The sequence below is a fragment of the Coregonus lavaretus genome, assembly GCF_964263955.1.
Source record: "Coregonus lavaretus genome assembly, chromosome: 17".
NCBI lineage: Eukaryota > Metazoa > Chordata > Actinopteri > Salmoniformes > Salmonidae > Coregonus > Coregonus lavaretus.
In genome coordinates this window covers 39,666,788-39,693,420 of record NC_140004.1, presented here as the reverse complement: position 1 = coordinate 39,693,420, position 26,633 = coordinate 39,666,788, and the positions used below count along the sequence as shown (strand labels likewise).

Sequence of the window (26,633 nt, the reverse complement as noted above, 5' to 3'; positions counted from 1 at the left end):
ACTTGTTCTCAACTGGCTTACCTGGTTAAATAAAGATGAAATAAAATAAAATAAAAAGTCTAAGAAGCGGTAGATCTGTTCTATGTGGGCTATTTCTATGCTTCCCGTTCTGAAATTTCGTTTTTGCGTCTTTTACTTTCAGATTAGTACACCTGAATATACAATATTTTTGGTTATGGAAAATATATTTCACAAACTGAAATTTGGCTAACTACTCAAATGTTTGTAACCAGGAAATGGCGGAGCGATTTCTGCATAGTGCATCTTTAAATAGGTAAATTAATAACAAATTCCTATTTACAATGATGGCCTACCAAGAGGCAAAAGGCTTCCTGCGGGGACGGGGGATGAATTAAAAAAGTTGGACAAAAAACACTCATCACGACAAGAGAGAGACCACTACATAAAGACCTAAGACGACAACACAGCATGGCAGCAAACATAGTACAGCCTGGGAAGAAGAGAGAACGTTGTCTGGCTGTTTGGTTGCTACAGCTTGAGCAGAGATGAGATAGTGACTTAAGGAATGAAAAATAAGAAAGTAATCAAATAAGAACTAAGTAATATACACAACTGAAATATTGTATTATTTCATAGTGATTTCCAATTTTTCTATTGATGTCTACCCAATGTGGACCTGACAGAGAATGGAATATTTTAATGTTTAGGCTTTGGAATTTCCATTAAAAGGTTCTAAAATAATTTAGTCATTATTTCATTAAAAAAATAAAAAAATAAATTGAAACCGAAATCATTCAGCACTAAACCGGTCTCTATAGTCTCCGTCCCTCTAGTTTCTCCCCCGTCCGTCCATCTCCCCCGTCCTGCTAGTCTCTCCCCCGTCCGTCCATCTCCCCCGTCCTGCTAGTCTCTCCCCCGTCCGTCCATCTCCCCCATCCTGCTAGTCTCTCCCCTGTCCATCCATCTAGTCTTCCCCTTCCTGCTAGTCTCTCCCCTGTCCATCCATCTAGTCTCCCCCGTCCTGCTAGTCTCTCCCCTGTCCATCCATCTAGTCTCCCCCATCCTGCTAGTCTCTCCCCTGTCCATCCATCTAGTCTCCCCCGTCCTGCTAGTCTCTCCCCTGTCCATCCATCTAGTCTCCCCCGTCCTGCTAGTCTCTCCCCTGTCCATCCATCTAGTCTCCCCCGTCCTGCTAGTCTCTCCCCTGTCCATCCATCTAGTCTCCCCCGTCCTGCTAGTCTCTCCCCTGTCAGTCCATCTAGTCTCCCCCGTCCTGCTAGTCTCTCCCCTGTCAGTCCATCTAGTCTCCCCGTCCTGCTAGTCTCTCCCCTGTCAGTCCATCTAGTCTCCCCCGTCCTGCTAGTCTCTCCCCTGTCAGTCCATCTAGTCTCCCCGTCCTGCTAGTCTCTCCCCTGTCAGTCCATCTAGTCTCCCCCGTCCTGCTAGTCTCTCCCCTGTCAGTCCATCTAGTCTCCCCGTCCTGCTAGTCTCTCCCCTGTCAGTCCATCTAGTCTCCCCGTCCTGCTAGTCTCTCCCCTGTCCATCCATCTAGTCTCCCCCGTCCTGCTAGTCTCTCCCCTGTCAGTCCATCTAGTCTCCCCCGTCCTGCTAGTCTCTCCCCCGTCCGTCCATCTCCCCCGTCCTGCTAGTCTCTCCCCTGTCCTGCTAGTCTCTCCCCTATCCATCCATCTAGTCTCCCCCGTCCTGCTAGTCTCTCCCCCGTCCGTCCATCTCCCCCGTCCTGCTAGTCTCTCCCCTGTCCTGCTAGTCTCTCCCCTATCCATCCATCTAGTCTCCCCCGTCCTGCTAGTCTCTCCCCTGTCCATCCATCTAGTCTCCCCAGTCCTGCTAGTCTCTCCCCTGTCCATCCATCTAGTCTCCCCCGTCCTGCTAGTCTCTCCCCCGTCCGTCCATCTCCCCCGTCCTGCTAGTCTCTCCCCCGTCCGTCCATCTCCCCCGTCCTGCTAGTCTCTCCCCTGTCAGTCCATCTAGTCTCCCCCGTCCTGCTAGTCTCTCCCCTATCCATCCATCTAGTCTCCCCGGTCCCTGCTGTTTTATTACCCCCAGCTGATCCCTCCCCTTCTGTGCCCTCTAGGCAGTACGAGTCAAACAGGAGGCAGAGAAGGGATCTCTTCCTCTCTTACACACACACACCACGGAGAGAGCCCACAGGCATTGCCATGGAAACGCCTCCTCGCAGACTCAGCAACCCGGGGGGGGGAGTTCTCAACCCTCACACAGGCCTAGTCTAGTCTGTCAAAGACAACCACTTCTCTCTACTCAGGATTTTAGACTAAGCATTTGTGTCTGTCTGGCTTCTTCCATAGAGCCTTGCCCGGATTATAAACCAGCCCCTGTCTGGGCTAGATGTAGGCTAGTCACTCACTCTCTTGGCTGCTCACCCGACAGAAGCAAGCCATTTTGGCAACAACGCGGTTCTCCATGGCAACGGCAGGGTAGCATGTATTCAAGCCACCAAGCAGTGATGCTCCTGTAAAGTGCTTTCACTTTGTGAGAGGTTATTGGATCTCTTACGAAAGGAAACGCTTGTGCAATGTATACAACTGAATGTGACATGTAGGGAGGGAGTGGTGTTGATTCCGTATACCGAGTGGAGATGTTGCTGTACTAGCATGTGGCCAAGTTCTGAAAACGACCCCGAGCGTATGGGTCAGTAGTCCAACCCTGTGTTTCCTGCCCTGATACACAGATATCACCAGTGTGACACAGGTCAAAACATTCACCTAACCCTGTGCTATCTCAGGAATTCATCTAGGCTGTGAGAGCCCAACCACGAATACCAGTCACAGATTTAAAGTCAATAGTCCTAAAAACTAGGCTGGGTGGCTGGAGGAGAACTAGGCTACATGAGAGATAGTTAAATCAACCATTATGCAACTGCTGCACCAGACTTTCCATATTTACCAGACAACATGGAAAATGTCACTGTTAGGGACAAGGGTACACTAATGACAAGGGTACAGTGACAAGTGGAAAAAGTAGTGGAGGAACCCCACTGGGTCATTCAGCACATTATAGGCCTAACTTAAGACTGCTCTCTCTGTCTGTACCCTTCTCTATCCAGCTGGTAGAAAATGATGGTCAAAGTAGTAACTGAATCAGTTTTCACATGTCCCACAGAAACCAGACTGTGCCAAAAGCCTACAGACGACACACTCTCTGGCCCAGTTCTATGCCTTTATATGGACATGAATCAGAGTCGAATTTGAATCGCCAAGGTAGCCAACGATAAGGAAACCGCCAAATGGTCTGGAACTAAATTTAATAGGTCGGAAAAGACGACCCACATGTAAATTGAGTTGGAACACTACGATGAGTCATCATGGCTTCAACAACAAAGACTAGAATGTTTTAGTTACCTAGGGTTTAAAGGCTGCTTGACAAAGTCCAATAGACGACAGGTAGGTATTCCAGTGGTGTGCAGAGTAGAGCGGTAGATGCCATAGTTTGATAGAGAGAACAGAACAATGGCTACTTTCACTGGTTAAATCAGCAGTGATAAGACTAGAGCAGGCAGAGAGGCGGATGCAGGCAGAGAGGCGGATGCAGGCAGAGATGCGGATGCAGGCAGAGATGCGGATGCAGGCAGAGAGGCGGATGCAGGCAGAGATGCGGATGCAGGCAGAGAGGCGGATGCAGGCAGAGAGTTCTCTCTCCCTATGTAGGCCTACACACAGAATAACCAAACAGAAGGCTGAGCTTCTTGACCCTCTCTCATCCGTGGCCAGCTAAAGGGCAACACAGCACCAGCAGAAAGGCAGTGTGTGCTTTTCAGACTTGATTCATGTCTGTTTTGCACTGGGACTAACTCATTTTAAAAGACAGCTCTCATCCACAAATCATGAGCAGCCTCTGGCAATGACTCCCATAAACACCACGTGCCTATCAAACTAGTTCCATCACCACAAATAGTGAGTCCCTCCCTACTTCCTAGTCCATGAAGAGGACATCGGGTGTATCTCATTGGTTTCCTTTCCATCATCTGTACTGGCTGGTAGACATCCATCCTACTGCTTTGGTCTCTCCAGTGTTTTCAGTGCAGATGAAGGAGAGGAGACAAGGAGAGCCACTTGAGCCACTTGAGATGCAGCTGCATTGCCCTCACTCTGCATAGCTTTTTAGCACTCCTACACACTCATCCACACACACACACACATACTCTTTCCCACTCACCATTTTGATGGGCACACAGGCGAGGTCGGCGTCTGTGACAGGGGCGTCATCACTCTCCATGACGTAGATGCCTTTACGGCTGAGGGCCTGGATGACTGACATGTGTGACTGCAGCGAGGCGGCCTGGTCTGTCTTCAGGATGAGGGAACACACCCGGCAGTAGAGCTCACAGGACAGCAGCAGGTGGAGGACGGGGGGCTTGATGTGCTCCTGCTCATACTGGTCTGTGTAGAACGGATCCCTCAGGTCCTCTGGGATGTGGTCTGGCGGAGGGAGGGGAGGGGAGGGGTTAGTGATGGATATGATGCATATAATGCATGGTGTTGGCCCTTACTTATATTTAGACAGGATGGGTTCCACTCCCTACATCTAGCTGTGTTGCCACCCGCATGAAAATATTTGGTTGCTATTGGTTTCAATGGAATATTTTGGTGCTTGTAGCCATGTGCCTACTTCAGGAAGAATCTAGGGGAAACGCTGCTGTGATGACTAACAGATGCATAAACAGGGCTACAATAGGAGTTTGTCGTTTTGTGGAATGTTTCGCCAAATGTGAAATACGGGTTTTACTTTAAAAAGGGAAGAGCTAGCCTAACATTTCAACAATGAAAGGGAATGTGGCAACAGCAAAATATGTGTCCTGCCAGCTTTCCGTTTACTCTGTAAATATAGGCTAGTGGTGGCTTGGAACCGACAGTAACACTGGTGAGAGAAGAGCTAGGTCCTCAGGTTACCAGTCTGCAACAATGCCTTTCCAGTTTCCACCACAAAGGAAAACAAACACTGACCTATGAAGGGTCTGTTTTGCATTTTGCGCTGACTCGTATCAAACCAGAAGACCATATTAGGCTAAATGACTCTGGTGATGGGAATCGGATCATGATAATTGATGTCTGTTGTGGTCATACTTCCCTAACAGGAAACACACAGCCTACATACAAATCCATACAATCTGGAAACAGTAAAGCAGAGGAATAGAATGGAGAATCCCCCAGCGGCGCATTGCACGTGACAAGCCCAGCCCACGCATAAGCGCACGCTCGCAGAAAGGTGTGATGATCTTTGGGACAGAAATAACCCAGCTAAACTCCATTATTCAGACATCTTTATTTCAACTGAGCTAACAGAACTAGGGCTGTCCCCGACTAAAAAACATCTTGGTCGACCAAGAGTCGTCTGTTCTTTCAACCAATCGATTGGTCAAAAATAAATTACTTGTATTTTTCCATATATTGACACATCCTATGTGTTTTAAATCAAATCAACTATATTCACTGAGCTTTTCTGATGCTTTAAGCACATGGTTTGATTAAATAATTAAGACACAAATTACTAGAGGGAGTCCAAACAGCAATTGATTTGATTGTGCCGGGCTCAGAATTGCAGCGAGTGACTGTGTGACTAGCACCCGTAGTCTCTCTCTCCTCCCTGCTGCAGCGACCACCACAGCACATCAAAGTGTTTATCGCTGTCCGTGTTGATGAAGCTGCAACATATTTACAACCATTTCTGACTGAAAAGTACTTACCGAAATCCCTCATTTGTTTTGGAAAAACATTCCCTATTCCCTCAACCCTGGCTCTCTTTACTTGACACATGTATGCATCGCATGCATGTGACCAAAGACCTATTCGCACGGGACTAGTATTACTAGAGAACGTTGGTTATGTAATTATTACTCTAGAATGTCCATTATTCCAGAGGACGATTCGGACGGGATTCGGTTTTTTCAGCAGTACGTCCTAAATGCCCCCCAGCCTTCAGATGTGTGCTAAACAGTGCAATTGAGATGCATTTTAAGTCTATGGATGAGAAAGTTAACTTTCCAAACGTCTATGATTGGTTCAGAGTTGGTCCGGACCAAAAATCTATGTGCGTGGACGTTGAAATCAAGGCCAGTCTGGACAGCACCAAATCTGAATCAAACATAGAAGAAGTCTATGATTGGTTCAAATTTGGTCCCGACCAAAAACCAATGTCTGTGGAAATCAAGGCCGGTCCAGAACTGCACCAAAAAAAGACGTCCAGAATGTGTTGGCGTCGGTCCCTGCTTACTGAGGTGTAGCCTACAGTGTTGCCTGAAATTGAATTTTATGAATTCCCATCTATGTGGTAAGCCTACCGTTTGTAAAACAGGCCATTGCATTGGCTTTATTAGTCCTGATTCCTGTGACTAATCAATTTTGCTATATAAGCTCTGAATATCAGCTACCTAACTTAATCAGGAGTTATCGCGAGCCTGTCTGCAATGTGTTTACACAGTGGGAAATGCATCAGTATTTTATTTTTTGCTACGATCAGCTAGTCAAAAAATTGACGGATACAAACTTGAAACCACTGATCATGACAATGGGGTGAAACTCCAGGACAACAGTTGTGATTGTCCATTCCATATTGTCCATATTCCTTTGACCTGTCCTGTTTGACCTAATCCCGCCTTATGAGCGGGCAGGCCGTGCCTATAGCATATCAAAATCACATCAATAAATTGTTTATAATAAACTCTGAATCCTGTAACACGTGACAGCGAAATGGATGCAGAGGACGTGACAAATAAACTCGAAATGGGGGAATGTTTACTGGTTGCTCAGGATGTAAAGGGAAAGTCAGACGTGTGGAATAAATTTGACTAGTTGTGGAAAATACTGGAGATCAAGAAAAAGAAGGTAAGGAGCAAGCGCTGCGTGCATATTATGTGTGCCAAACAGGTGCTGTTAGATTACAATATCATTTGACCGTTTGGAACAATGTAAAAAAAAAAAATTGTAAAGCCTTTAATACAGCAAAGACTAAAAACAGTCTCATTCATTCGCGAATGCAATTTCCAAAATGGAACGGTTTATTTATTGTTTAAGCTAATTATTCAAGGCTCGCTTTATTTTAAAACTAAAATGCTTGATTGCATTTCAAATCATGAATGACTCCGATGCTGTGTGATGACGTGAACGAATGAATGATCGAAACAGTAGAACGTTATTATTATTATAAATATTATTTTCCCAACAATTTGGAACAGTTGTAAACACTAAATAAATTAAACCAGAGGCTGTTCTAACGGAAAAAAAGTGTAAAGCCTTTATTACAGCAAAGCAAAGATTAAAAACTGCCGAATTTGTGAAATTGTTTACTTGACATGTCGTTGCTGAGGCTTGGTACTCACGGAATCAGTAGGCTATTAAACAAACACTCAAACAGGCAACAGAAGCACGAGCTGTCTTTTTTCTGTAGATACATTGATGATATATAAAGCCAGGCACATTGAACAGTTAGACTATTGATTATAGACCTATTTAAGTCCGGGTTTCCTCCCTCCTCACTTTTCTTAGACAATAAGGCAAGGGCTGTTTTCTCAACTCATTCTGCTGCTGCCTCCGCGGCATTGTTCTCAACACCAATATGCTGGTTAACTTTGCTATTATGCACAAAGCAACATGGTCTAGGAAAAAGCGCCAATTCAACAGCGCACTGATGGGTTTCAGAACCGTGGACAGCCACCGCTTCCTAAAGGAGGGAGAAAGCGCATTTGTTTTAAAATAATATGTTTTTTAGTGTTGCACCATTGTTCTTACGTAATAACCATATACAATTTCAGTCGCACATGTCTTAGACTGATGGACTATGCCATCCCCACGGCCTCCACAACGGATCAGTCCACTCAGCACGAATCATACAGGTGTCAAAAATGTTTTGCTACTGTTCGACTAAAATCTCGGTCGACCAACAGCCTATCGACCAAACAATCGACCAGTCGACTAAATGGGGTCAGCCCTAAACAGAACAGACATCTCCATAATTCCACCTCTGTGTGTTATGGAGCCCTCCCTCCCAGTCCTGACTGACTATGGCATAAAGGAAACGGATAGTCAGCATTCTCCAATCCAACCACACTAACAGGAAGACACACAGGTTGAGGAAGACAGAGCGGCAGATCTTTCCTTCAACCAGTCAGCAACACAGCAGTTACACTAGGCAGATTTGAATTCTACAGTCATCTGAATGTGGCTCAACGCTCATAATAACAACAGTGTTATTAGCCGTGGGCCTATGGAGGGATAATAAGCCTGGGTCATTCCTGTAGAGGAGCCGCTCTGTCTGTGCGTTACAACAGAATAGACTACTTAGGGATAGAAAGCATCCACATATACAATAAGCCTGAGATTGTATAACAGTATAAGAGTCAGTCATTCCTGGGTGGGGGAGAGCGACAGAGACAGAGAGGTGTGTGCATGTGTTGTACTGTGTATAATGTATTAAAAACAGAGGAGGTGGCTGTGTGAAAACAAAAGGCATCTGGCCTGGCTGGGACCAGGGTGGCTGGGACCAGGGTGGCTGGGACCAGGGTGGCTGGGACCAGGGTGGCTGGGACCAGGGTGGCTGGGACCAGGCTGGGTCTTCATGTATGAATTCCCCCTGGAGACGCTGTGTGGCAGCAGCTGCCCCCCTCTTGCCACAGCGGGCTAAAGCATCTTAACTACTGGGTCAGGGAGTGAGCCCGGCATGGTAAACACACCCCTTTCTCTCCATTGCCAGGACCGGCTGTAGTGCATCCACCAATTAACATCAGACCAGACAGGAGAGCACCAGCTTGCCCCAGCGGGTACCATTCTGACTGACTGGTAGGCACTGTGATGTGAGAAGCTGAGCCACCCAGGTTTGTGTATCTGCACTGGGGGCGGATACTAACACACAGGTGCCAGCACGCAGCGTGCACTCACACAGACACAAACACACGCTCAGAAACAGATACACAGGCATGCTCACACGTGACGCAGCCACCCGCATGCAGGCTCCCACTCGCATACACACACCTGCCCCTCACTGTCCCACAATCTCTGAGGGGAGAGGATATATTGTCTCAGCCAGCCTGCCCGCCCACCCCTAGCTCCTGCCAGTGAAGTCATTTTATAGAGCCAAACCAGCATCTGTGAAGCAGCATGACCAATACACTCCACTACTGCCATAGAAAAAAAGCTTTTTTTAATACATGCAACTCCCAATGGGGGACACCAATTACTGCTGCACCTGAGCACAGCAGTCCCCAAAATCCCCAAGGCTACTGTACAATCCACTCCCTCTATTATCAAACCGTGTTTCACCCCCAGTTCATCTTTGGTCAATGAGTTCTGTTCTAATGTCTTTAGCTAATAGAGATGTTGCTGTAATGAGTGCTACTGTGCTCGGTCTCTGCCTGCATGGCTGTTAGCCACAGCCCTTAGAGCTGCAGACTACAGACAGACAGTGGGGAGATTCCTCCGGAGGGGGAGAGAGGAGAGGCAGTGTTCGTTCGTCATCAGGACAAAAGCCAATGACTGTTTCTGTGCTCCCTGGGATCACAGCTCTCTGTTAGAGGAACACAGGGACTAGGCATGAGAAAAAACCAAGGAAAACAGAATGAAAACAGAATGAAAACAGTAGGAGAATGGCATTCCATCTGGGATCATTTGTTTGCTGTGTGCAGGCTTGTGTCTGAGTGACATCATGAAATCACTGTAATGACTGCCGAAACCAAAAGGCTAGGACGACAAAATGGAACCTAGGCCTTAAACAACAATGTAGATCAGCGTTTCCTATACTCGGTCCTCGGGACCCCAAGGGGTGCACGTTTTGTTTTTTGCGCCAACACTACACAACTAAAATCTAATTTTATTTGTCACATGCGCCAAATACAACCTTACCGTGAAATGCTTACTTACAACCCCTTAACAGCTGATTCAAATTATCAAAGCTTGATGATTAGTTGATTATTTGAATCAGCTGTGTATTGCTAGGGCAAAAAATAAAAGGTGCACCCCTTGGGGTCCCCTGGACCGAGTTTGGGAAATGCTGACGTAGACACACTGCACGGGTGCTTGTGTAACCAGTGGGAAATGGCTAGCTAATTAGCGGTGAAGTCACTCGCTCTGAGACCTTGAAGTAGTTGTTTCTCTTGCTCTGCAAGGGCCGAGGCTTTTGTGGGGCGATAGGTAACGATGCTTTGAGGGTGATTGTTGATGATGTGTGCAAAGGGTCCATGGTTCAAGCCCAGGTTGGGGCGATGAGAGGGACGGAAGAAACACGGTTACACTTGCAGTCCAATTAATATCATACGGGGAGGTGATAGTAAAGTTAGAACATTAGAAAACTAAAAACGCCCTTCTTGAAGCCAGAAATAACAATACGAAAGGCAATCCAAAGAAGCCATGATAGGAAAACAATGGATGGAGCACCATTATGTTCTTCCAATGACGACACACACAGACGACACTCCATTGACATGACTTTAGAAATTAAAGATTCATAGCCAGAGCAGGTGCTCTGAGTGAAATTAGGTCACACGTCTCACACATGACAGGTTTCCTCCACTAGTGACAGGCAACCCTAGCTGGAGGATATGTGGAATTAATTACACATCACACCTCACAGTGCCACAAGCATTGCCATCCTACCATGTCTTCTGCAAGGAACCAAAGCCACAGGCCTTCAATAGCAAAACTAGGCCAGGTAGCGACCCTTAGAACAGCAATTAGGCCTAGCTTTGCTATTGAAGGCCTGTGGCTTTGGTTCCATGCAGAAGACATGCTAAGATGTTGTGGAGGAGCCAGCTGGCAATGCTTGTGGCACTGTGAGGTGTGATGTGTAATTCATTCCACATATCCTCCAGTTAATTACGCAATTGCAGGTGATCTGCTACAGTATGACAGACGTGGGAATCTTGCAATACAAAAATCAAGAAACAAAGTACCTTGACAGTTTTGCTCTGTAGAACCTAGAACATTTTAGAAAATATAGTAACTTTTTACTAAGGTCCAGGTAATTGTTTTGTCTAATGATGTTGTTGACATCATTACAGCAAGCCAGCAACATTATGTCACTCTTCATAACAGTGACAAGGACTGATATCTTGCTCTGCATTTTCCATGACCTGATGACAGTCTGACAGAGTCAGTGGATTTATTCATCAGTTTTCCTATGAGGCCACTGCACAAAAACAGTCGGATCATTTGCCAAGTCATACAGGGATACAGTCAGTTCTGCACACAAACACACAAAGTATTTTGATGCATAATAATTGAGAAAATCTAGACAATACATTCCATGTATCTCATTAGGCCAAGCCCAACCGCAGACTGTTAGTCTGAGGTGTGGATGAACACACAGACACACGTTTCCTGTCTAACAACATCTGGGCCCTGCCAGCCAAGCAATTCACTTTCAATGGACACTATATGGGGCAACTGTGTCTTCCATCTGAAGTGTTGTGTATCTTTGCCATTAAAAGCCTACATATATCTCCATAATTATTTGGATCATAGCAGAGGGTAAAATCCTGAAGTATCTGCGTGAGAACAGTAAAGGGATAATACTTGCACCAAGGCATTGGAGTTGTGTAGCTATGTGACAGGTGACTATTTTTGACCTTTTTAATAACTATTTCGTTGTCCCAGGAGCTGTGAAGTATCTATCTGTGTGTGTGTGTGTGTGTGTGTGTGTGTGTGTGTGTGTGTGTGTGTGTGTATGTATGTATGTATGTATGTATGTATGTATGTATGTATGTATGTATGTATGTGTGTGTGTGTGTGTGTGTGTGACAACTTACCAATGCTGTATGCCTTGGCGAACAGCCATCGCAGGTTGGCGTCTATTTTTGCTCTGGCTGAGTCGTACATTTCCAAAGGTACAATCTCCATTGTCCCTTCACCAGCTGAATCCATGTTTCTTCTGGTGCCGTCCCCACCACCACACATATCCACATCCATCCTTACAAACGCAGTCACACAAATTCACAGTATGAAACATACAAGTAATGTCATTAGTGTATTACGTTAGTTACTAGCGAGCCACTGATGAATGGTTGTTAACTAACCAGCTACCTAACTAACCCACAGGTGAAGATTGAAGAACAATTTAGCTAGCTAGTCCGGTTCATGTTTGCTGGTTAGCATGTTAGGTGATTTAGCGTGATAAAAGTAGCTAATTTAGCATTGGGCGCCCATTCATTAGACAGCTGGCTAACTTTAGCTAGCTGACAATTGGCTGGATTGTTTCGTTTAATCTGGGTTGTACAACATTTACAAAATAGCCTTACTGGCTAAATTAGAAAGCACCTTGGCCAACACAGCTATCTGACGTTAGCTGACGAGCCAGCTATACTAGCTAACTGCAGCTTTATGCTTAATGTTAGGTTACAATAACTGGATGAATCAAACCGACATTCACTAATTTAATCAAACAATTTTGATAATTGAAAATACCTGAAAAAACACTATGTATCGTCAATCCACCCTTTAGATCGGTCAGTATAAAATATTTAACATAAGGACTTTATGCAATTGCCCGAGAAAAGCCCAAGCAGCATATCGTAGCAACAGCGAGATGAACGAACGGTCTCCTCCCCAGCAACAAAACCCAATTTGCGGCCTGTGTCTGCCAACCGCGCCACGGGAAACCCAGGATAAGCATATACTACCAATGCCAGACAGACAGAAATGTATAGAGTTTACGAAAGACAGTAAGGTACCTGATTATTCCCGGTTTCACGGTTTATCTTTCAATTTGGTGACTCATTTTAGGCCGAAGAATTTAACGGATTAGTGAGAAGCACCTTATGTACCTCCGTATCCGCGCTTTCCCATATAAATCGAATTATCTGTCTGTCCGTTAGCATAGGTAGCTAACCACTGCGCCTGCGTGGATGCTAATACTATCATGCAACCACATCATTGACCTCAACACACCACCCGATTAGACTACAATCACCCCACACACAACGCAGTGCAAGATTCAAAGTAACCATTCATTCATAAAGAAGGGCATAAGAAGGTATATGAAACAATGTTAGATGTTTGTTTGCAAAAATGTATCAGAAATGAACCAGCCCATACCATAACAACTTGCTCTCTTTTGAAAGGATTCTCTATAAATTTTATGAAACAGTTTAATTAAAAACGATGCATTTGTTAATAAGTTCTTCATATGAGTCAATCAATCGTAGTGTATACTGAATTAGGTGGCCTGTTGAAAAAAAAAACTGTGCTAAAGTAAAAGTGGATGTCTCAGTGGGGCAATATCTCCCTCTTGTGGTGGTGCTTTTTCTTTTAGGACTTTTAGATGAAAGCTAGAATCCTTAATTGAAGCAATAACAAAGCGTCTCCCTGCCTCTGTTTTGGTATAAAGCTGAGGGATGTGTCTGGATAAATGTAACCACTCTCAAATTCATAGATAGAGCTATGGATGCACGTATGGGGCTGCGCTGGAGTGGGTCGAGAGCTTCAAGTTCCATGGTGTCCACATCACAAATGAATTAACATAGTTGTGAAGAGGACACGACATCGCCTCTTCCCTCTCAGGAGGCTGAAAATATTTGGCATGTGCCCTCAGATCCTCATAGTTCTACAGCTGCACCATTGAGAGCATCTTGACTGGCTGCATCACCACTTTGTACGGTGCAAGGCACCCGACTGCAAGGCGTTACAAAGGGTAGTGAGTACGACCCAGTACATCACTGGGGCCGAGCTGCCTGCCATCCAGGACCTCTATACCAGGCGGTGTCAGAGGAAGGCCCCAAAAATTGTCAAAGCCATAGACTGTTCTCTCTGCTACCGCACGGCAAGCGGTACAGATGCACCAAGTCTGGAACCAACAGGATACTGAACAGCTTCTACTCCCAAGCCATAAGACTGCTAAACAAGGCTTCTAAATAGCTAACCAAATGGCTACCCGGACTACCTGCATTGACCCTTTTTTTAACTAACTCTCTTGTGCTGACTCTATGCACACACACTGGACTCTACCCACACACACACATGCAGTATACTACAGGATATATAGTGTTTGTTTACATTGACATAAAACATTAAAAAAATTGTAAAACAAGCTTATATTTTAAAATTCTAATAATCAAAGCAAATGTTTTTGTCAAATGACCCCAATACAACGGGTGTAGACTTCATCGTGAAATGCTTACTTAAGAGCCCTTTCCCAACATTGCAGAGTTAAAAAGTAAGACACATTTGCTAAATAGGAAATAGTAACACAATAAAAATAACAATAACAAGAATATATACAAGGGTACTGGTACTGAGTCAATGTGCTGGGGTATGAGGTAATTGAGGTAATATGTGCATGTAGGTCTAGGTCAAAGTGACTAGCCAATCAGGATAGATAATAAACAGATTAGCAGCAGCCTATATGAAAGCATGTCAATGTGTGAGTTTTGTGTGTGTGTGAGCGTATGTAGTGTGTGTGTGTGGGAGTGTCCGTGGAGTATGTGTGAGTACAGTCAAGTGAATGTGCATAGAGCCAGTGCAAGAGAGTCAGCGCAAATAAAAAGGGGGTCACTGCAAATTGACAGGGTTGCCATTGGATTTTTTGGATTCTCATTGCCGGGTACGACAGTTGAACTAAGCTCATGAGGCATTTATAAGTTATATTCTTCAAGAATCAATGGTTAGAAATGTACAAGTCCAAAAATGGAAATAGCAACCAAGGATTTTAGATTTAACGTAACTACAACTCCCACTATGCACAGGGCCAAAAATACGTTGCCTGGGTTCAGAGGTCAATCGTTACCAACAAAATATGGTCTTCGGCTAGCTGCTCGTCTCTTCAAGGAAAATAAACATAATTTTTGCGAAATAACGTCACTAGACTGCTATAGCACTGAATTACGATCAGACTGTCTGAAAATGGTCCGAAAATCATAAGTGTAGGCGTTTGCGCTGTTGTCGCTGGTTTTCGAAGACGCCAGCTAGCGCGCTAACGTTAACAAGCTAGCCGTACCAGCAAACCAACATCACTGAACTGGTAGCTATCTAGCTACACAACAAGGCTACAGCTATGTTTGTACAAGAAGAGAAGATATTCGCAGGAAAAATATTAAAAATCCACATTTGTACAATGGAGGGTACGGAGTGGTTGGAAGAAGTTACAGAGGATACCACTATTGAAAAACTCAAAGAAAAGTGCTTGAAACATGTATGTTTGTGTGTTTATTTTCCTGCTTGCTCATTGGTGTTTGCCCGGGGTGAAATTGTAGCTGTTTGCAGGCCCAGTTGAAATTGTCAGTGGTTCCGTATTTATAGTAACTGGGTAGACGCTGCTATTTATAATTTAGCAAGTTGGCTCGCAAGCCGTCTAGCCTCTAAACCTACAAGCTAGGCACAATGCTCCTAGTGTAATGCAGAAATCATTTTTACCTTTAGAAATGGGTCTGGCTATTGATGTAGGTCTAGCTAGCCTATACATTATCAATTACAAACTGCTTATGACACTAGCTAGTATTTTACCAGGGATAAAAGTACTGCTTCTTGTTCCTACCTGTGGGATAATGTTGGGGTTTGATTTGCTTTTCAGTATGTACATGGAAGTCTTGAAGACCCCAAAACACTCACACACCACAAACTTGTCCATGCTGCCACAGAGAGGATCCTCATGGAAACAAAAACCGTTTCAGATGAAAATCTAAAAGATAAAGGTACTCCTATGGATGTCACTAAGTTGTCTCAATGTTTACATTTTCAACAAAAAAGCATGAGCTGGCACACACCCAGAGAAAAGTATTTAGTGTAGAGGTGCTGACTAACAGTGAATAAACTGTAAGCTATAAAAACAAAGAGAGTATCACACTATAAACTCCCAGTCATTTATTGGGTGGTTTACCCAATACATTACTGGGAGTTTATACATAGAGTGTGCGACTCTCTTTGTTTTTATAGGTTACATTTTCACCACAAACATTTAGTGATGGTTATTTGTTTATTTGGATCCCCATTAGCTTTTGCAGAAGCAGCAGCTACTCTTCCTAGGGTCCACAAAAAAACAAAAAACATGACAAGTAACAAAACACTGATACACTGATAGACAAGGACATTCACACAAAGTTCAAATACAACGATATACAATCAATACAACAACAAAATAATGTGTGTGTTAGAGTGTGTCTGTGTGTGCATGTCTGTGTGTGTCCCCCCAGTCCCTGTCATGCTAGGAAGTGACAATGATTTATTCGGTTTTAGATGTTCTTCTACTGATAAAGAAGAGACCACCGCCACCCCCTCCGAAAATGGCGGACATATCTGCAGAGGAAAAGGTAGAACTCGTATATTTACTCTCGTTAATTGTATTGGTTTGTGGGTTATCTAACTCGGCGCTGAAACTCAATAGGCACTGATCATCAGACTGAAATGTTTAATGGATTGTAATTCAAGAAACTGCTTACGTCTAACTATTTGTACTGTCTGGGATTGTCGTCCATGTGTGATTCCTCCCTGTCTGTCAGAAGAAGCAGGATAACAAGGCTCCAGATAAGGAAGCCATCCTGAAGGCCACCGCTGGCCTGTCCACCCGCCACACTGACCGCACTGTCACCCAGCACAACATCAGAGACGTATGTACAGTACAGTAGGATTGTACCGTTTTTTAAATAACCTGTCCGAATGCAAAGTTCAAAGCACTGGAGGAGTGTTCCACTGACTATTGTACTGAAATGTAACTAGTCCTGAATTTCATGGTTCTGCACAATAATCAGAGGCAGATTAAAATGAGTGAAGTTAGTCACATTAAGCCTGTTCAAAATTCCTGATACTAAGATTTTATGTTTATGTAACCCTTTATTTAATTAGGAAATCCCATTGAGGTCAGAAGAGCTCATTCCCACGGGAGACCTGGCAAGTTGATAATGCTCTCAATGTTATGCCATGAACCTCAGTCCTAAAAAGAGAGTATTAACTATTGTTTATGTGTGCATGTGTGTGTACATTTTCCTTCAGTTTCAGACGGAGCTCAGGAAAATCCTTGTCTCTCTCATTGAAGTGGCCCAGAAGCTTCTCGCCTTGAATCCTGATGCTGTGGAGCTCTTCAAAAAGGCCAATGGTACAGCATGCAGACGCTATTACACTCTAAAAACATTTGCCTTTACACCTGCCTTGAGCTATCAAGGACTGGTTTAGTAATATATATATGTATATATATATATACACACTACCGTTCAAAAGTTTGGGGTCAGTTAGAAATGTCCTTGTTTTTGTCCATTAAAATAACATAAAATTGATCAGAAATACAGTGTAGATGTTGTAAATGGCTATTGTAGCTGGAAACGGCTGATTTTTAATGGAATATCTACATCGGCGCACAGAGGCCCATTATCAGCAACCATCAGTCCTGTGTTCCCATGGCACGTTGTGTTTGATAATCCAAGTTTATCATTTTAAAAGGCTAATTGATCATTATAAAACCCTTTTGCAATTATGTTAGCACAGCTGAAAACTGTTGTGCTGATTAAAGAAGCAATAAAACTGGCCTTCTTGAGACTAGTTGAGTATCTGGAACATCAGCAATTGGGGGTTCGATTACAGAATCAAAATGGCCAGAAACAAAAACTTTCTTCTGAAACTCGTCAGTCTATTCTTGTTCTGAGAAATGAAGGCTATTCCATGTGAGAAATTGCCAAGAAACTGAAGATCTCGTACAACGATGTGTACTACTCCCTTCACAGAACAGCGCAAACTGTCTCTAACCAGAATAGAAAGAGGAGTGGGAGGCCCCGGTGCACAACTGAGCAAGAGGACAAATACATGTCTAGTTTGAGAAACAGACGCCTCACAGGTCCTCAACTGGCAGCTTCATTAAATAGTAACCGCAAAACACCAGTCTCAACGTCAACAGTGAAGAGGCGACACCGGGATGCTAATCTTCTAGGCAGAGTTGCAAAGAAAAAGCCATATCTCAGACTGCCCATCTCAATCTTTTCTTTTTATTGGCCAGTCTGAAATATGGCTTTTTCTTTGCAACTCTGCCTAGAAGGTCAGCATCCCGGAGTCGCCTCTTCACTGTTGACATTGAGACTGAAGCTGCCAGACACTCTAATGTACAGTGGGGAAAACAAGTATTTAGTCAGCCACCAATTGTGCAAGTTCTCCCACTTAAAAAGATGAGAGGCCTGTAATTTCCATCATAGGTACACGTCAACTATGACAGACAAATTGAGATTTTTTTTCTCCAGAAAATCACATTGTAGGATTTTAAATGAATTTATTTGCAAATTATGGTGGAAAATAAGTATTTGGTCACCTACAAACAAGCAAGATTTCGGGCTCTCACAGACCTGTAACTTCTTCTTTAAGAGGCTCCTCTGTCCTCCACTCGTTACCTGTATTAATGGCACCTGTTTGAACTTGTTATCAGTATAAAAGACACCTGTCCACAACCTCAAACAGTCACACTCCAAACTCCACTATGGCCAAGACCAAAGAGCTGTCAAAGGACACCAGAAAGAAAATTGTAGACCTTCACCAGGCTGGGAAGACTGAATCTGCAATAGGTAAGCAGCTTGGTTTGAAGAAATCAACTGTGGGAGCAATTATTAGGAAATGGAAGACATACAAGACCACTGATAATCTCCCTCGATCTGGGGCTCCACGCAAGATCTCACCCTGTGGGGTCAAAATGATCACAAGAACGGTGAGCAAAAATCCCAGAACCACACGGGGGGACCTAGTGAATGACCTGCAGAGAGCTGGGACCAAAGTAACAAAGCCTACCATCAGTAACACACTACGCCGCCAGGGACTCAAATCCTGCAGTGCCAGACGTGTCCCCCTGCTTAAACCAGTACAATCCAGGCCCGTCTGAAGTTTGCTAGAGTGCATTTGGATGATCCAGAAGAGGATTGGGAGAATGTCATATGGTCAGATGAAACCAAAATAGAACTTTTTGGTAAAAACTCAACTCGTCGTGTTTGGAGGACAAAGAATGCTGAGTTGCATCCAAAGAACACCATACCCAGTGTGAAGCATGGGGGTGGAAACATCATGCTTTGGGGCTGTTTTTCTGCAAAGGGACCAGGACGACTGATCCGTGTAAAGGAAAGAATGAATGGGGCCATGTATCGTGAGATTTTGAGTGAAAACCTCCTTCCATCAGCAAGGGCATTGAAGATGAAACGTGGCTGGGTCTTTCAGCATGACAATGATCCCAAACACACCGCCCGGGCAACGAAGGAGTGGCTTCGTAAGAAGCATTTCAAGGTCCTGGAGTGGCCTAGCCAGTCTCCAGATCTCAACCCCATAGAAAACCTTTGGAGGGAGTTGAAAGTCCGTGTTGCCCAGTGACAGCCCCAAAACATCACTGCTCTAGAGGAGATCTGCATGGAGGAATGGGCCAAAATACCAGCAACAGTGTGTGAAAACCTTGTGAAGACTTACAGAAAACGTTTGACCTGTGTCACTGCCAACAAAGGGTATATAACAAAGTATTGAGAAACTTTTGTTATTGACCAAATACTTATTTTCCACCATCATTTGCAAATAAATTCATCAAAAATCCTACAATGTGATTTTCTGGATTTTTTTTCCTCATTTTGTCTGTCATAGTTGACGTGTACCTATGATGAAAATTACAGTTCTCTCTCATCTTTTTAAGTGGGAGAACTTGCACAATTGGTGGCTGACTAAATACTTTTTCCCCCCACTGTATTTGTCCTCTGGTTCAGTTGTGCACTGGGGCCTCCCACTCCTCTTTCTATTCTGGTTAGAGACATTTTGCGCTGTTCTGTGAAGGGAGTAGTACACAGCGTTGTATGAGATCTTCAGTTTCTTGGCTATTTCTCACATGGAATAGCCTTCATTTCTCAGAACAAGAATAGACTGACGAGTTTCAGAAGAAAGTTATTTGTTTCTGGCCATTTTGAGCATGTAATCGAACCCACAATTGCTGATGCTCCAGATACTCAACTAGTCTCAAGAAGGCCAGTTTTGTTGCTTCTTTAATCAGCACAACAGTTTTCAGCTGTGCTAACATAATTGCAAAAGGGTTTTCTAATGATCAATTAGCCTTTTAAAATGATAAATTTGAATTAGCAAACACAATGTGCCATTGGAACACAGGACTGATGGTTGCTGATAATGGGCCTATGTACGCCTATGTAGATATTCCATAAAAAATCAGCCGTTTCCAGCTACAATAGCCATTTACAACATTAACAATGTCTACACTGTATTTCTGATCAATTTGATGTTATTTTAATGGACAAAAAAATTGTTTTCTTTAGAAAACTAGGACATTTCTAAGTGACCCCAAACTTTTGAACGGTAGTGTGTGTGTATATATATATATATATATATATATCTACACTACATTACCAAAAGTATGTGGACACCTGCTCGTCAAACATCTCATTCCAAAATCATGGGCATTAATATGGAGTTGGTCCCCCCTTTGCTGCTATAAAAGCCTCCACTCTTCTGGCAAGGCTTTCCACTAGATGTTGGAACATTGCTGCGTGGACTTGCTTCCATTCAGCCACAAGAGCATTAGTGAGGTCGGGCACTGATGTTGGGAGTTAGGCCTGGCTCGCAGTCGGCGTTCCAATTCATCCCAAAGGTGTTCGATGGGGTTGAGGTCAGGGCTCTGTGCAGGCCAGTCAAGTTCTTCCACACAGATCTCGACAAACCATTGCTGTATGGACCTCGCTTTGTGCACAGGGGCATTGTCATGCTGAAACAGGAAAGGGCCTTCCCCAAACTGTTGTCACAAAGTTGGAAGCACAGAATAGTCTAGAATGTCATTGTATGCTGCAGCGTTAAGATTTCCCTTCAATGGAACTAAGGGGCCTAGCCCGAACCATGAAAAACAGCCCCAGACCATTATTCCTCATCCACCAAACTTTACAGTTGGCACTGTGCATTGGGTCAGGTAGCGTTCTCCTGGCATCCGCCAAACCCAGATTCGTCAGTTGAACTGCCAAATGGTGAAGCGTGATTAATCACTCCAGAGAACGCGTTTCCACTGCTCCAGAGTCTAATGGCGGCAAGCTTTACACCAATCCAGCTGACGGTTGACATTGCGCATGGTGATCTTAGGCTTGTGTGTGGGGCTGCTCGGCAATGGAAACCCATTTCATGAAGCTCTCAATGAACAGTTATTGTGCTGACGTTGCTTTCAGAGGCAGTTTGGAACTCAGTAGTGAGTATTGCAACCGACGACAGACATATTTTTACGCTCTTCAGCACTCAGCGGTCCTGTTCTGTAAGCTTGTGTGGCCTACCACTTTGCGGCTGAGCCGTTGTTACTCCTAGATGTTTCCACAATAACAGCACTTACAGTTGACCTGGGCAGCTCTAGCAGGGCAGAAATTTGAGGAACTGACTTGTTGGAAAGGTGGCATTCTATGACGGTGCCACGTTGAAAGTCACTGAGCAATTCAGTAAGGCAATCTACTGGTGGTCCTCTGTAGCTCAATTGGTAGAGCATGGTGCTTGTAACGCCAGGGTAGTAGGTTCGATCCCCGGGACCACCCATACGTAAAAATGTATGCACACATGACTGTAAGTCGCTTTGGATAAAAGCGTCTGCTAAATGGCATATTATTATTATTTACTGCCAATGTTTGTCTATGGAGATTGCATGGATGTGTGCTTGATGTTATACACCTGTCAGCAACAGGTGTGGCTGAAATAGCCAAATCCACGAATTTGAAGGTGTGTCCACATTAGGGCTGCACGATATATCGTTTCAGCATCGACATTGCGATGTATGCATCCGCAATAGTCACATCGCAGAACGTGCGATTTAGTAAGGTAAACATATATCAGTCTACAATATATATATATTTTTGAAAAGGTTAAACGGTTAAGCATTATATCTGTCTGATATAACGTAATTTACTCCGATTTATGGGTTATTGGATACACAGTTTATTATTATTATTATTTTTAACACGGAGTTTGTTGCTGCATGTGGTTGACATGCAGGCTCTGCTTGCGCATGACGAAATGATGAGCGAGGAACAGGCAAAAAAGACCGAAATTGAGAATTTGGTTGCAAAAAGAAATGCATCGTCAATTATATGGAAATATTTCGGCTACAGACAGGATGATGTTGACCAAAAACAGGTACTTTGTCGAAGTGCCTTGCAATTTTTCTCAAGTTGCCATCCCATAGTTGTACGAGAAATGCAAGGCACAAGTTGAAACAGAGCTGTCACAAGTGGAATATTATACAGCAACAACGGACTTGTGGTCCAGCCGGACAACGGAGCCCTACATAAGTCTGACCATACACTTTATTAATGAGGACTTCCACCTGAAAAGTCGCTGTTTGCGAACATGCATACAGTGCTATGAAAAGGTATTTGCCCCCTTTCTAATTTTCTCTACTTTTGCATATTTGTGATACTGAATGTTATCAGATCTTCAACCAAAACCTAATATTAGATAAAGGGAACATAAGTGAACAAATAACACAACAATTATATTTATTTCATAAACAAAGTTATGCAACACCCAATTCCCCTGTGTGAAAAAGTAATTGCCCCCTTACACTCAATAACTGGTTGCCACCTTTGGCTCCAACCAAATGCTTCCTGTAGTTGTTGATCAGTCTCTCGCGTCGCTGTGGAGGAATTTTGGCCCACTCTTCCATGCAGAACTGCTTTAACTCAGTGACGTGTGGGTTTTCAAACATGAACTGCTCGTTTCAAGTCCTGCCACAACATCTCAATTGGGATTAGGTCTGGACTTTGACTAGGCCATTCCAAAACTTCAAATTTGTTGCTTTTTAGCAATTTTCATGTAGACTTGATTGTGTGTTTTGGATCAGTCTTGCTGCATGACCTAGCTGCGCTTCAGCTTCAGCTCACAGACGGGTGGTCTGACATTCTCCTGTAGAATTCTCTTATACAGAGCAGAATTCATGGTTCCTTCTATTAAGGCAAGTCGTCCAGGTCCTGAGGCAGCAAAGCATCCCCAAACCATCACACCACCACCACCATGCTTGACCTTTGGTATGATGTTCTTACTGTGGAATGCAGTGTTTGGTTTTTGCCAGGCATAATGGGACCCATCTCGTCCAAAAAGTTGACTCAAGTTTGCCAAAATGCACCTGGATGATCATCAAGACTCTTGGAAGAACGTTCTACGGACAGATGATTCAAAAGTATAACTTTTTGGACGACATGGTTCCAGTAATGCCTAGCGTAAACCAAACTCTGCATTCCACAGTAAGAACATCATACCAAAGGTCAAGCATGGTGGTGGTGGTTTGGGTGCGGACCAGCTTCACACATTTGGAATACTGACAGAGGCTATTCATGAGTGACGAAACTGTATTATACGATTATTACAGTTCACTAACATTGTGTGTCTGTGTGTGATTGTCAGCCATGCTGGACGAGGACGACGAGGACCGGGTTGATGAGACGGCCCTTCAACAGCTGACTGAGATGGGTTTCCCTGAGAGCAGAGCCATCAAAGCTCTCAGACTCAATCAGTGAGTCACAATCAATAATACTTAGGAGCAGCAGGAGTCAGACTAGATGATCAGAATCACTCACACAACGAGTGTAGTCTTACGTCCATGATACTGGTCAGTGGTCATATCACTGAAGTGTATACAGAATCACCAGTTGTTTGAATCACAACAAGAGAGCCATATCTGAACGGAAGAGTCTGAAACAACAGGTTTAACCATGGCCCACCTTCACTGTTTCGATCCTGCAGCATGTCAGTGACCCAGGCCATGGAGTGGCTGATTGAGCATGTAGACGACCCCACGGTGGACACCCCCCTGCCTGGCCAGGACACCCCGGGAGCAGTAGGGGCCACAGCACCACCCCTGGTCCATTCTATCTCGGCCTCCGCCTTCCGTCCCAGCCTCCTCCGCACCCTCTCCCAGACCAGCACAGACGACGCTGCCACCGGAGCCAGGCAGGATGAGCTCACTGAGATCTTCAAGAGGATCCGAAGGAAAAGAGAGTTCAGGCCCGACTCACGGGTGAGTGTCACTGTGGGTCCCAATGGCCTGGCCTGGGATGTACCAAGCAAACACTGATACATGTAGCTAGCTTACACAAAATGTTTGTAATGTGATGACGCTCAGTTATGGACTCGGTTGCTGAATGCCACCTGTGTTGTGATTATTGGACTCATAGTGTGATAAACTCAATTGATCATATTATTACAAAAGCTTTATAGAATAATTACAAATGTCTTGTGGAATGAAAGTATTGACTATATAAACTGTTAACTCACTCAGACACAGATAAATGAATAGACTCTTTGCTGTCTAACTCTGCAGGCTGTCATTGCGTTAATGGAGATGGGTTTCGATGAGAAGGAGGTGGTCGATGCTCTGAGAGTCAATAACAACCAACAGGACGCTGCGGTAAGTTTTTAAAGGGATACTTCCCCGGAGTCAGATAAACTCGTGGATACCATTTTAGCGCAATGACTGGAAGTCTATAGGTGTCTGCTAGCATGCAGTATGACACTCAGGTCTTTCAGAAGCACTCTCTTTATCTTCTATCTATATAATGCACTTGTCTTGTATTCAATGAGACATTCTAGATGCATAAGAAATTAAATCATTCCTTCCTCTCTTGTATAAATTAACTGCTTTTCACGCCCTTTGGCCATGTTGTCATTGGGAAAGAGTCCTAGTTCTCTATTGACCATCCTAGTTTAAGAGAAGTTGACTAACTGATCTAAACATCTTGTTGTCCCTCTGTGTGATTAAGTGGCTGCTGATTGGTTAATGTGTTGTCATGCTGCAGTGTGAGTGGCTGCTGATTGGTTAACGTGTTGTCATCCTGCAGTGTGAGTGGCTGTTGATTGGTTAACGTGTTGTCATCCTGCAGTGTGAGTGGCTGCTGATTGGTTAATGTGTTGTCATCCTGCAGTGTGAGTGGCTGCTGATTGGTTAACGTGTTGTCATCCTGCAGTGTGAGTGGCTGCTGATTGGTTAACGTGTTGTCATCCTGCAGTGTGAGTGGCTGCTGATTGGTTAATGTGTTGTCATCCTGCAGTGTGAGTGGCTGCTGATTGGTTAACGTGTTGTCATCCTGCAGTGTGAGTGGCTGCTGATTGGTTAACTTGTTGTCATCCTGCAGTGTGAGTGGCTGTTGGGGGACAGGAAGCCGTCTCCAGAGGACCTGGATAAGGGCATCGACACCAACAGTCCTCTGTTCCAGGCCATCCTGGAGAACCCTGTGGTCCAGCTGGGCCTCACCAACCCCAAAACACTGCTGGGTAGGAGCTACAGCTGTTAGAAGCACAAGGGACTGTTTATGTTTGTTAGTGTCTGATTGTGTTTTCTGGGGTGTGTGTACTGTAGGGTCACACAGCAGGTTCTGAAAGTGGTGGTATTACTTCCATAGCCTCTAAAACCCTTGTTGTCTTTATGCAGCGTTCGAGGACATGTTGGAGAACCCTCTGAACAGCACCCAGTGGATGAACGACCCTGAGACTGGACCTGTCATGTTGCAGATCTCCAGAATCTTCCAGACACTCAACCGCACGTAGGCACTGCACGCACGGTGTGTGTGTGTGTGTGTGTGTGTGTGTGTGTGAGCGTGTGTGTAGGTGAGTGTGTGTGTAGTATGTAGGTGAGCGTGTGTGTGTGTGAGCACAGCTGTGACAAGTATTGTTTTTGCCTTGAAAAGTCAAAGCCGGAGAAGATGTGTAAATGTAGGAATTCAGAAGACGGAGATGTGACAGATATATCTATTTATACCACAGAAAATAGAACAATGTTAACATGAACATGATTATAAAAATGATTATAAAAATTGTTGTTTTTTACATTTTAATAAGAACAATTTATAGTTAAGACATACATGATTTATTTAAAATAATTTATCCATGTACAAAAAGACCATCAGGCATCAAAACAATGTTTACACTTTAAAAACAGTTTTTATAAGTTTTGCAATTATTTAAATATCAATTACAGTTTCATTTGTTTCCTTAAATTGCTACATTTCATCAAAGGTAAATGTTTCTAGCGTGAGGTGATTGACTTCAGGGCAGGCAAAGTCTGTATCATTTGGTTGAAGACTAAATGCATGTGAACATGCACCCTAACTTTTGTGTGTCGTGGGATCCAGGATTCAGTACTAGCCAGGGGTGTGTTCAAAAGGTTGAAAGTTGAGAATGTTGCAGAGGGTGGCTCAGTTGGTAGAGCATGGCGCTTGGGGTACCAATATGAAAATGTATGCACTCACTACTGTAAGTCGCTCTGGATAAGAGTCTAATAAATAACTTACATGTACATGTCGATAGAAATGTAATACATAGAACTGACACGATTGATTCTCTCTCTGTGACAAAGAAGAATGTCTGTTCTAAATGATGTAATTCTGTCAGAAAGTGTTGTTATGTTTCACCCATCTGAATGATTAAGCCCCAGGTGATGTTACAGAGAGGAGAACGGTTGTGCTTATCACCCTCAGTAGAGTGTAGAGGCACAGGGGTGGATTCACTAGGAACCAAACGGGAAAGGGCCTATCTGAATTTGTCCAATATAAATTCTCGTTTTCATTGTAAAATGTTTTTCCATTGCAAAACGTTTTACTACACTGGCACTAATGAATGCACCCCAGGTGGATGTGGGTGGTCAGACTCTGTTCAGCCTTGGGAGCCTACCGGTCTGCCTGCTGTGAGTCACACTACTCAAACACGTGGAAAAGTAAAGGAGGACATTTTCTTTGTGCATCTTCCAAATATTTA

General features: G+C 44.1%; 2 protein-coding genes across 3 annotated transcripts in view; one reads left to right on the top strand and one right to left on the bottom strand.

Moving 5' to 3' along the window:
- The window catches only part of LOC311144840 (calmodulin-regulated spectrin-associated protein 1-B-like), a 40,092-nt gene extending 27,342 nt beyond the window's left edge, over positions 1-12,750 (bottom strand). Inside the window, exons 1-3 of the mRNA XM_084180997.1 lie at positions 12,653-12,750; positions 11,732-11,892; positions 4,156-4,418 (exon numbers count right to left, since the gene is read on the bottom strand). Of these exons, the coding sequence (XP_084037123.1) occupies positions 4,156-4,418; positions 11,732-11,891 (423 nt within the window). The 5' untranslated portion in view covers position 11,892; positions 12,653-12,750. The remainder of the gene's footprint in view (positions 1-4,155; positions 4,419-11,731; positions 11,893-12,652) is intronic.
- A 1,922-nt stretch (positions 12,751-14,672) lies between these two features.
- LOC311144839 (ubiquitin-associated domain-containing protein 1-like) lies at positions 14,673-26,204 on the top strand. Of its 2 annotated transcripts, none has more exons than XM_084180996.1 (11): positions 14,673-15,108; positions 15,487-15,607; positions 16,149-16,222; positions 16,412-16,519; positions 16,755-16,799; positions 16,902-17,004; positions 23,289-23,397; positions 23,628-23,901; positions 24,205-24,291; positions 25,016-25,154; positions 25,312-26,204. In XM_084180996.1, the coding sequence occupies exons 1-11, from the start codon at positions 14,971-14,973 to the stop codon at positions 25,425-25,427; spliced, it is 1,314 nt and encodes a 437-aa protein (XP_084037122.1). In that variant the 5' UTR covers positions 14,673-14,970; the 3' UTR covers positions 25,428-26,204. The 2 variants fall into 2 exon arrangements, with proteins under 2 accessions (XP_084037122.1, XP_084037121.1); XM_084180995.1 differs by having other exon boundaries at positions 14,881-15,108; positions 16,415-16,519; positions 25,312-26,181.
- The last annotated feature ends 429 nt before the right edge of the window (positions 26,205-26,633 follow it).